A 12,596-nucleotide genomic window follows, 5' to 3' on the forward strand; every position below is an offset into this window, starting at 1 on the left:
CAGATAAGCTCTCTAGATTTGTGTGTAATTCTGGCCAGCATTATTTTCATAGATTTAGAGTGAGGTTTTCTGAGTATGATACACATTAATCTCCAGTCAAGTTGGTGAGTGATATTAAGATATATTTTCCTTCTGTTATGTAATTGTGTATATATATAACCATTTATTATTTTTAATATACAGTCCACAAATTTACATATTTACCAGCATTCCTGGTGTATGTATATTTCATTTAATTAATAGGTCCAGATCAACTTGTGGTTATGACAGTGGTAGGTATCGAAGGGGGACATTTTTGCGACCTAGGTGTCCCAAATTCCTACTTGTCTATGTAACATTGATAAATAATAATTATCTTTGTTAACATTTACTTGTATGTATGTAATGAGATTCATCCAAGTGAATGCAATTTTCCACAATAATGGTGACTTGATCCATGTATTTAATGAGAGTTCTGTAAGTCTATACGTTTCTTTCCAGTGTTTCATGAGGGCCACAAAAAATGGACGGAATGATGCTAGTTCGTGGTGGAAGAAGTACCAGTGCTTCTTCCACCGAACGTACCCTCTTGCTGGGCGCCCTGGCTTCTTGCATGGGCGTTCTGGACACCAGGGAGAACGACGCACAAACTATTATACGAAAATCGGAACTGTGGAATGAAATAACTCGCCATTTCAACGCAAATGCATCCACCCCACGGTCACGGCAGCAAATCCAGACATTATACAAGAACATGAAAGCGAAGGCACGGAGGTACGAGGTGAGGCTGTCAGAAGTGTCGTCAGGAGTGCCGCCACCAGATCCTGACCCTATATCAGAAATGCTCCTGGGTCTTCTGCACCAACAGATGCAGCACCAGCGGCGCCACCTGGAGAAAATGATGACTACGGATGTAACTACTTCCTTGGAAGATGATCCATTCAAGTTTTCCCACCACCTTGACCCTAGTTTTGTTTATCCTGAGCAGGTAAGTCTTGGTGCAGACACACAACACTGTAAAGCGTGAGCTATGAATTTATACTGAAGATGGGGGTTCAAACCCATGGCAAATCATTCTTAAAACTGGCAGGCCACTATGCCAACCCTGTTTAATTCAATGGCTGTTTTGCAAGTGTGCTGAGATTACAGTTCAGATGGCCTTCGTAGTACATCATCATCACCCCTCCGTTTGTGTAAGCACTATAATTCTCACCACCAGGACTAGTCCGGTTAATCGATTTGCCCTGAATCCCTTCATAAATGTTAACTTGCTCACACTCCAACAGCACATCAATCCATATAAATCACTTGTATCCTGTTTGCCAATTTTATAATAAATAGGGTTATGCTTGCCCTTTGGAGCACTTAGGAATTATAGCTCAGGTCTACACCATATTTTTTATACTTATTAATATTTAGCAATTTAGGTGATATTACTGTAATTTTTATTTAAAATCTACAACAGACTCTGAAAACTAGTCTGTAAAAATATTTACATATTCTCTCTACAACATTATGCTCTTACTTTTTGCTATTCAATTCAATTCAGATTCAAAGTTTATTCTCTATAAGGATTACAAAGCTGAGTTTACAGAATTTGGTTATTGTGTGGTTTACATGTAGTAAAATAATTAGAGTGTACCACTAGAACACCTAGCATGGCTAGGCATTTCGGGCAGACTTGGTTTAATTCTTAATTTTAAAATATTACAAATTATGAGGTAAGTTGGTATTATGGCTAAGTGACTAAATACTAGTTTGTGAGTTTAGCAATGTGAATGCTTTTGTTTTGGCACAGTACATAGTTTCAGTATTGGAGTATCACAGGCCAACTTATGACTAGTTAGGATTCATTATTTTAAGATTGAGATTAATATTTCTGTTTATGGTCAAATGGGTGAGCGAGTTTAAGTGTGAACCACCAGGTGGTATTCGTGTAGTTAGTTGACGGGGTGTATCAGGGAGTTAAGATGTTTTCTAATGGTAGTTTTGAAGGTGATGAATGTGTCTGCAGTTCTAGAGTTTTCAGGTAGGGTGTTCCAGATTTTAGGGCCTTTGACATACATTGAATTTTTGTAAAGGTTTAGTCGGACACGGGGAATGTCGTAGAGATGTTTGTGTCTGGTGTTATGCCTGTGGGTTCTGTCACAACTATCAAGAAAGCGTTTTAGGTCAAGGTTAATATTGGAATTTAAGGTCCTGTAGATGTAGATTGCACAGTAGTAAGTGTGGATGTACTGAACAGGGAGTAAGTTTAGATCTATGACGAGTGGGGGGGGGGGTGTTACTGGTGTGTTACATATAGATCAATATGTTGGCTTCCATGTTACATCAGTGAGTAACTCCTCCCCTGATACCTTCATTGTTTTCATGCTACTACTTTATTCACTAGTGAAAACTCCTCAGACAAATCCAACCTAGTTTCAGTGTGTGATTGATCTCATAGTTTAAATGTTTGACTGAGCGGTTTCATCTCTTGGACCTCTTTAGGGTGTTGATCTACGGTTTCTGTCCCCTCAAGGAAGGCTCCTTGACGCTGGTGAGGGGCTCTTGATCTAGGGAATTGGATCTGTTCTCCAGTTGGATCTGTGCTCCAGTTCCCTGAATTAAGCCTGAATGCCTTCCATCCCCCCATAGGCGCTGTATAATCCTACGGGTTTAGTGCTTCCCCCTTGATTATAATAATAATAATACGGTTTCTGTGCCTCTTAAAGGTGTTGAGTTATAGCTCCTTCATTGAGCTCTTTGGAGGAGAGTTTTAGTTCCCACGTCACTCAAGGGAGTTGAGCTGCAGGCCCTCTTCCTCTCGAAGGTTTTGATGTACAACAACAGACCTCATATAAGGGGTATACCTGGAGAGGGTTTCAGGGGGTCAACGCCCCCGCAGCCCGGCCTGAGACCAGGCCTAGTGGTGGATCATGGGTCTGATCAACCAGGATGTTACTGCTGGCCACACGCGAACTGACGTACGGACTACAGCCCAGCTGGTCAGGTACTGACTTTAAGTCCCTGTCCAGTGCCCTCTTGAAGACAGCCAGGGTTCCATTGGTAATTTCCCTTATGTATGCTGGGAGGCAGTTAAACAGTCTTGGGCTCCTGATACTTACTGTGTTCTCTGTGTATTCATTGGGGGAATGTTGCATCTCCTGCCAAGTCTTTTGCTTTCATAGAGAGTGATTTTCGTGTGCAAGTTTGGTACTAATCCCTCTAGGATTTTCCAAGTGTATATTATCATGTATCTCTCTTGCCTGCATTCCTGGGAATACAAATCAAGGGACTTCAACTGTTCCCAGTGATTTAGATGCCTTATCATACTTGTGTGCCGTGAAAGTTCTTTGTACACTCTCCAGGTCAGCAATTTTGCCTGCTTTGAAAGGGGCAGTTAGTATACAGCAGTATTCCAGCCTAGATTTGAAGAGAATCATCATGGGCTTGGCGTCCCTAGTTTTGAAGGTTCTCATTCTCCATCCTATCATTTTTCTAGCAAAAGCAGTAGATACATTGTTGTGGTCTTTAAAGGTGAGATCCTCTGACATTATCACTCCCAGGCCCTTCACATTACTTTTTCACACATTTGTATGATTATAATTTTTTGTATACCCTGATAGTTTTAATTTCCTCAAGGTTTCTATATCTGAGTAGTTGAAATTTCTCTTCATTGAACTTCATATTGTTTTGAGTTGCCCATTTGAAGATTTAGTTAATATCCACTTGGAGTCTTGTGGTGTCTTCAATGGAGGACACTGTCATGGCAATTCAGATGTCATTTGCAAAGGAAGACATGGGGCTATGGCTTACATCTCTGTCAGATATGAGGATGAGGAACAGGATGGGAGCGAATACTGTGCCTTGCAAAACAGAGCTTTTTCACGTAGCTGCCTCAGACTTTACTGTTTACTATTACTATTTGTGCTCTGTTTGTTATGAAGTTATAGATCTATCTACCATTTTTTCCTGTTATTCCTCTATGACTCATCTTGTGCGCTGTTACACCATGGTCGCACTTGTCGAAGGCTTTTGCAAAGTCTGTGTATACATCTGCATTTTGTTTATCATCTAGCATCCAGGACCTTGTCATAGTGGCCCAGTAGCTGGGACAGGCAGGAGTGACCTACTCTAAACCCACATTGACCTGGGTTGTGTAATTGATGGGTATCTAGATGGTTGGCGATCTTGCTTTTAGAACCCTTTCAAAGATTTTTATATGGGATGTTAGTGCTATCGATCTGTCGTTCTTTGCAATTGCTTTACTGACACCTTTGTAGAGTGGGACTGTGTTGTTTTTAGTGTGTGTGGGATGACCTGTGTCCATGCTCCCTCTCCATAGAATGCTGAAGGCACACGACAGGGGCTTCTTGCAGTTCTTGATGAACAGTGAGTTCCACGAGTCTGAGCCTGGGGCAGAGTACATGGGCATGTCATTTATTGCCTTTTTAAAGTCTTGTGGTGTTTGGATAATATAGAGATTTTTTTGAGATCAAATTTTGGGTCTCGTTCATAAAGAATTCCTTTAGATTGTCGACCCTTAGTCTGGGTAACGGCTCACTGAACACCGAGTAGTATTGGGACTTCAGTATCTCACTCATTTCTTTGCTGTCATCTGTGTATGTCTTATCTCGCCTAAGCAGGAGCCCAATACTAGATGTTTTGCCTTTAGATTTGGCATAAGAGAAGAAGTATTTTTTTTTTCAATTTCCTTGATGGCAGTTATGGAGGTTATGTGATACATTTGATATCTTTCACAGATCATGCAGCAACTGAAACTTGCAGTTTTTTACTGTTGCCCATAGGATGAGTTTAAGCACATGAAAATCATAGGGAAACACTAAATTCACAGTGGTCATGCAGAGCCTGCAGAATAGGAATTAATTAGGTTTGATCCAGAGATGATAGTTCCAACTCCTTGGAACAAGATCCTTAAGAGCACCAAGGCAGCTCTGCCCCTTCCCCCCATCCTCCCTTGAAGAGTTTAAGCACATACAAGCTTATACAATTCAGCGAGTCAAGCAGTGCCATAAGTAGTTTCTCAGTTATCAGCATCTTGCTTTAGATTCTACTTGTTTGCTTAGTCATCTGGTGGATAATCCCTGTATTGTAGCTGTTATTAATATACTGCGATGGGGGTAATTGTTTGAATTATTTTATTGAATATATAATCTTCAGCTTTAAATGCTGCAGCAAGGAGACTGGAGGCAGTGGAAATGTCATGCTTGAGAGCAAAGTGTGGTGTGATTGCCATTCACAGAAGTTAAGAGATGGTGTGAAATTCCGAAAGATATAATTCAAATGGGTGAGGAGGGGGTTGCTGAGGTGGTTTAAGCATTTAGAGGATAGAGAAGAATAGGATGACCAAAAGGGTGTATGAAACTGGAGTGGAAGCAGGGAGAGTAGGGGAAATCATCGCAGGATTAGTTGTGGGGAGGGGGTAAAGGTGGTTTCGAGTTCTGAAGGCTTGAGCCTCCAGCAGGCTTGTGTGAGCATGTTATATCAGAGTGGAGGCAAGTGGTTTTATGGCTTGATGTGCTGTTGGAGCATAAGCAGGGTAACATCTGTGAATGGATTCAAGTAAACCAGTTAGCTGAACTCCAGTCCTGGAAGTGGGAGGTACAGTGGTCCCTCGTTTTTCGTAATTAATCCATTCCTGGAGGAGCTACTATAAACGAAATTTACGATTTGCGAATCAATTTTCCCCATAAGAAATAATGTAAATACAACATGGCTTGCAACAACCTTTTTAGGGTGATGTTTCTCCCACATAGTAAAAAAATCTTTAATTTCTGAAGAAGGCACCTTCTTCCATCTCTCTTCCTCCTCCTCTGCAGCAAGATTCTGAGCTGCGATGTGTTGCTCTTCCTGCTGAAGCTCTTGCAGCTCCTCAGTGGTGAGCTCTTCGTTGTGGTCTTCCACCAATTCTTCCACATCCTCCAAGCTCACATCCAACCCCATGGAACTCCCCAGTGCCACAATTGATTTTACAACAGACAGGCTCATCATGGTCAGTCCCAAACCCTTCAAAATCCCTCTTGTCGACACAATATGGCCACAATTTTCTCCAGGCAGAGTTCAAAGTCCTGGTAGACACTCCCTCCCAAGCCATACCTATAAGGGTTATGCAATGGAGGATGCTGAAGTGTTCTCTCCAAAATTCCCTTAGGGCCAAGTGAGTGTCTGTGGTCACAGTCAAGCACCTGTGAAACATTGCTTTTGTGTAGTTTTTTTTGAAGTTTGCAATGACCTGCTGATCCATGGGCTGGAGGAGAGGAGTGGTATTCGGGGGCAAGAACTTTACTGTGATGAACCCAAACTCCTCAAAAATTAGGTCATCCAAGTTTGGAGGATGAGCAGGTGCATTGTCCATTACTAGCAGGCACTTGAGATCCAATTTCTTTTCCAGGAGATACTCCTTCACACTAGGGCCAAACACTTCATTGAACCACTCGACAAAAATTTCCCCCGTGACTCGTGCCTTACTATTAGATTTCCAAAACACACACAATTTACTCTTCATAACATTGTTTTTCCTGAACACAATGGGATTTTCAGAATGGTACACTAGTAATGGCTTCACTTTGAAATCCCCACTAGCATTAGCACAGAACATTAGCGTCAGCCTGTCTTTCATAGGCTTGTGTCCTGGCATTGCCTTTTCCTCTTGTGTAATGAAGGTCCTCTTTGGCATTTTCTTCCAAAAGAGGCCTGTTTCGTCACAATTGAACACTTGTTCAGGTTTCAGTCCTTCAGCCTCTATGTACTCCTGGAATTCATGCACATATTTTTCAGCCGCCTTGTGGTCCGAACTGGCAGCCTCACCATGCCTTACCACACTGTGTATGCCACTATGGTTCTTAAATCTCTCAAACCAGCCTTTGCTGGCCTTAAATTCACTCACATCACCACTATTTTCAGGCAATTTCTTTACCAAATCGTCATGCAACTGCCTAGCCTTTTCACAAATAATCGAAGTCATAAGAGTATCTCCTGCTAATTGTTTCTCATTTATCCACACCAGTAATAACTTCTCAACCTCTTCGAGTACTGGTGATCTCATTTTTGTCAGCATAGTTACCCCCTTTGCAACAACAGCGTCCTTGATTTCGTTTTTCTTGGCCACTATGGAACATAAGGTTGTGTAGGGTTTCTTATACATCCTAGCCAGTTCGGCCACACTTGTACCACTTTCATATTGTTCAATGATGGTTTTCTTAAATTCAATCTTATTTCTCACCTTCTTTACCACAGGCTTGGCACTAAGAGCTTTCTTTGGAGCCATGGTAGCTTATTTAGTACTTATTTTTTTTTTTTTTTATTATCACACTGGCCGATTCCCACCAAGGCAGGGTGGCCCGAAAAAGAAAAACTTTCACCATCATTCACTCCATCACTGTCTTGCCAGAAGGGTGCTTTACACTACAGTTTTTAAACTGCAACATTAACACCCCTCCTTCAGAGTGCAGGCACTGTACTTCCCATCTCCAGGACTCAAGTCCGGCCTGCCGGTTTCCCTGAATCCCTTCATAAATGTTACTTTGCTCACACTCCAACAGCACGTCAAGTATTAAAAACCATTTGTCTCCATTCACTCCTATCAAACACGCTCACGCATGCCTGCTGGAAGTCCAAGCCCCTCGCACACAAAACCTCCTTTACCCCCTCCCGCCAACCCTTCCTAGGCCGACCCCTACCCCGCCTTCCTTCCACTACAGACTGATACACTCTTGAAGTCATTCTGTTTCGCTCCATTCTCTCTACATGTCCGAACCACCTCAACAACCCTTCCTCAGCCGTCTGGACAACAGTTTTGGTAATCCCGCACCTCCTCCTAACTTCCAAACTACGAATTCTCTGCATTATATTCACACCACACATTGCCCTCAGACATGACATCTCCACTGCCTCCAGCCTTCTCCTCGCTGCAACATTCATCACCCACGCTTCACACCCATATAAGAGCGTTGGTAAAACTATACTCTCATACATTCCCCTCTTTGCCTCTAAGGACAAAGTTCTTTGTCTCCACAGACTCCTAAGTGCACCACTCACTCTTTTTCCCTCATCAATTCTATGATTCACCTCATCTTTCATAGACCCATCCGCTGACACGTCCACTCCCAAATATCTGAATACGTTCACCTCCTCCATACTCTCTCCCTCCAATCTGATATTCAATCTTTCATCACCTAATCTTTTTGTTATCCTCATAACCTTACTCTTTCCTGTATTCACCTTTAATTTTCTTCTTTTGCACACCCTACCAATTCATCCACCAATCTCTGCAGCTTCTCTTCAGAATCTCCCAAAAGCACAGTGTCATCAGCAAAGAGCAGCTGTGACAACTCCCACTTTGTGTGTGATTCTTTATCTTTTAACTCCACGCCTCTTGCCAAGACCCTCGCATTTACTTCTCTTACAACCCCATCTATAAATATATTAAACAACCACGGTGACATCACACATCCTTGTCTAAGGCCTACTTTTACTGGGAAATAATTTCCCTCTTTCCTACATACTCTAACTTGAGCCTCACTATCCTCGTAAAAACTCTTCACTGCTTTCAGTAACCTACCTCCTACACCATACACTTGCAACATCTGCCACATTGCCCCCCTATCCACCCTGTCATACGCCTTTTCCAAATCCATAAATGCCACAAAGACCTCTTTAGCCTTATCTAAATACTGTTCACTTATATGTTTCACTGTAAACACCTGGTCCACACACCCCCTACCTTTCCTAAAGCCTCCTTGTTCATCTGCTATCCTATTCTCCGTCTTACTCTTAATTCTTTCAATTATAACTCTACCATACACTTTACCAGGTACACTCAACAGACTTATCCCCCTATAATTTTTGCACTCTCTTTTATCCCCTTTGCCTTTATACAAAGGAACTATGCATGCTCTCTGCCAATCACTAGGTACCTTACCCTCTTCCATACATTTATTAAATAATTGCACCAACCACTCCAAAACTATATCCCCACCTGCTTTTAACATTTCTATCTTTATCCCATCAATCCCGGCTGCCTTACCCCCTTTCATTTTACCTACTGCCTCACGAACTTCCCCCACACTCACAACTGGCTCTTCCTCACTCCTACAAGATGTTATTCCTCCTTGCCCTATACACGAAATCACAGCTTCCCTATCTTCATCAACATTTAACAATTCCTCAAAATATTCCCTCCATCTTCCCAATACCTCTAACTCTCCATTTAATAACTCTCCTCTCCTATTTTTAACTGACAAATCCATTTGTTCTCTAGGCTTTCTTAACTTGTTAATCTCACTCCAAAACTTTTTCTTATTTTCAACAAAATTTGTTGATAACATCTCACCCACTCTCTCATTTGCTCTCTTTTTACATTGCTTCACCACTCTCTTAACCTCTCTCTTTTTCTCCATATACTCTTCCCTCCTTGCATCACTTCTACTTTGTAAAAACTTCTCATATGCTAACTTTTTCTCCCTTACTACTCTCTTTACATCATCATTCCACCAATCGCTCCTCTTCCCTCCTGCACCCACTTTCCTGTAACCACAAACTTCTGCTGAACACTCTAACACTACATTTTTAAACCTACCCCATACCTCTTCGACCCCATTGCCTATGCTCTCATTAGCCCATCTATCCTCCAATAGCTGTTTATATCTTACCCTAACTGCCTCCTAACTGCAAGCACTAAAATAAATGGAATATCATGAAATATTTCACTGGAGCACGTGAGGGGACCTTCGCTCACTGGTAAACAATGCCAGACTGGCTGCCACCACGGCTCACGCCGTGTGTATGCGTCCCGGACGAATTATGACTCGCGAGTCAACTTATGAAAAGCGAGTCCATGTTTATACAAAAATACCCCTATGATTGGCGAAATTTACGATTGCCAGGAACTACGAAAAGCGAGGGACCACTGTATAGTGCTTGCACTTTCAGTGAGGGGTGGAGATGTTTCAGTTTGGGGGGGGGGGTCATTTCAGGTGTGATGTTTGTATATCTGGCAAGACAGCAATTGAATGAATGATGGTTTGTCCTCAGTGGAAGATGGCTAGTGTGTGAAAACTAAAAAAAAATCTTCAGGGAGTGTAATGCTGAGGATAAACATAGATCTGTGCATCATTAGTGTTTCTTTTCATATCACCAACAAGTGTACTCAAGGTACATTAGAATATAGTTCCTTTGACACTATAGGGGTTCTAAAAAAGTGCTGCAGTATTTTTAAATTAAAAGAAATATCCACTTATGTATTGTTATTCAGGACTTTATTTTAGTGCTGTACTCCGTATTTTCTAAAGTTGCTATGACTGCTTAGGTGATTTAATTGTATTTTTTTCAGATGATGCAAATGTCAATGAAAGAAGGGCTGACAGTAGAAATAGATATTAAGAATGAGCCCCAAGATGAATTAGACACTCCTGAAAAGGTTTCTGATGAGGTAACTTCAGATTCAGACCAGTTCACAGACTCTGCCAACAATGATCACTCAAGTCTTCCAAGCAACACAACCCAGACAAGGCAAACATCTGAAGTAACACTTAATTCAGAGACTTTAAGCGAGACTAGTTCTATGACTGCACAACCCATGTTATTCAAGTGTTCTCCACCTAAGACAAATCATTTCCAGGACCAAACAGTATTCGCTCCTGAATCAGGCACTGCACCCGGCCAACCTACAGTCAGCCATTCGCACAACTCTCCTCACACAGTCGGTCCAATAAATGCATCATCTTCATCATTGGCATCTGATAACCATACATCCAATGACGTATTTCCAATAGTAAAGAAGGCAAAATTAGTTGGGAGAAAGAGATTACCCGAGGGAAGATATGGAGAAGCAAGACCCCAAGTGAAACCCCTGTGTTGTTGTCCAGACTTGCATGCTAAAATCCTGTTATTGGCCCAGGAGGAACACCGCCACAGGATGAACATACTGAAGCGTGACAGTGAGCTACAAGCCAAGGAGCATAATGCCAGGATGAAAATATTGGCACTGGAAGAGGAAGTAGTTAAAGGAAAGCTACAAATGCTGAAAGAGAGTGCATCTGGCGGAGACTCCTTGCCTTGTCTGGTTCCTGATGCAGAAGCTGATAAGGGGCAGGATGGGTGAAGAGATTGGGAACTACACAGTGGTGGAAGCTTGGGAGGTGGGGGGGTGTCTTAAGGCTCCTGAGAAAATTCCCTCGGTCCCTCAAAGCCCACCTAAATAAATATACTACTGCTACTAGTAATGTTCCTTCAATACAAGTTTCCTAGCTTCCCCCTTCCAACCAGATACCCACCCTTAAGTCCCCTAGTATAGAAACTCTGGCACCATACCTGACAGTGATGAAAATGCATTTAGTATAACAGTATGCCAAAGTATCAAAACATTCAAGATGCAAAAACCTATTTAAATTGTGTATTGTTGAAAATCTTTCATAAACAATAAATAAATTATATAATTGTATCAGTACAGCTATTAACATTTATAGTCACTTTAATTTACTACTAAACTGAATTTAATACATGTGACTGAATAAGCTTCTTTCGCTACAAATACATTTTGAATTGTGTGGCATTCAGTGATTCAAGTTAATTTTTCTCAAAGGCCAATTCCATGTTTTATTTAACCCTTTCAGGGTTTCCGATGTACTAGTACGGCTTACACACCAAGGTTATTGACGTATTAGTACGCCTAAATTCTAGCGCCTTCAAATTTAGTGAGAGAAAGCTGGTATGCCTACATATGAAAGAATGGGTCAGTGTGCACAGTATAAAAAAATCCTGCAGCACACGGTGCGTAATAAGAAAAAAAAAACTTTGACCGTGTTTTTTGTTTAAAACTGACTTTGCACTGTATTTTCGTATGGTATTTATGGTTGTATTCTAGTTTTCCTGGTCTCATTTTATAGAATGGATGATATATTACAGAAATTGAGATGCTTTTGATTGGTTTCACAATGAAAAGTACCTTGAAATTGAGCTCAAAGTAGCAGAAATGTTCGATTTTTGCCAAAGTTCAAAAGTAAACAAATCATGCCACCCGTTCAATACACATCAGCTGGCGAGTCTGATAGTCTTTCACAAGTGTGCTGATATTATTTATACCATATCTACACTAATGCAGTAGTCTGCATAACAGTAAATCTTCTATTTTTTGTGAGAATAAAAATTCAAATTGGAAAGCAAAAGAAATGTAAGAGGGGCCTGGGGATGTGACTAATGAATAGAGGAAATGTTATTTTAGTGCCAGGAATGTCTGTCTTGTCTATTCTGGACCCTATTTAGAAATTGGCATCTTTTGAAATTTGTGTGAAATTGGCAAAATTGCTAATTTCTGACAGCTTTATTGGATAGTTGAAATCGGTAAATGGGTGGTTTCTTGTACTCATTCGATAGAAAAATTGTAGTTCTAGCGAAATAGTTATGATTTTTGTCGACTAGTACACTGGAATTGGCAGAAAATAGGGCTCAAAGTGGGCGAAATTGCCGATGCGTAAACATCGTCGAGATTGCTAACTTCGCGAGAGCATAATTCCGTAAGTTTTCCATCAAATTTCAAACTTTTGATGTCATTATGATCGGAAAAAGATTCTCTATCTTTTCATAAGAAAATGTAATTTTTTTTCCCGAAAAATTTT

General features: G+C 41.2%; 1 protein-coding gene across 3 annotated transcripts in view; it reads left to right on the forward strand.

Moving 5' to 3' along the window:
• Positions 1-11,568, forward strand: part of LOC128687346 (myb/SANT-like DNA-binding domain-containing protein 3) — a 13,404-nt gene extending 1,836 nt beyond the window's left edge. For all 3 annotated transcript variants that reach the window (XM_053774750.1, XM_053774748.1, XM_053774747.2), the window contains exons 2-3: positions 481-967; positions 10,313-11,568. In XM_053774750.1, coding sequence (XP_053630725.1) covers positions 503-967; positions 10,313-11,083 — 1,236 coding nt within the window. In that variant the 5' untranslated portion in view covers positions 481-502 and the 3' untranslated portion in view covers positions 11,084-11,568. The remainder of the gene's footprint in view (positions 1-480; positions 968-10,312) is intronic.
• The last annotated feature ends 1,028 nt before the right edge of the window (positions 11,569-12,596 follow it).

The sequence above is a fragment of the Cherax quadricarinatus genome, chromosome 40 (genome assembly GCF_038502225.1).
Source record: "Cherax quadricarinatus isolate ZL_2023a chromosome 40, ASM3850222v1, whole genome shotgun sequence".
In the NCBI taxonomy this organism is placed as follows: domain Eukaryota; kingdom Metazoa; phylum Arthropoda; class Malacostraca; order Decapoda; family Parastacidae; genus Cherax; species Cherax quadricarinatus.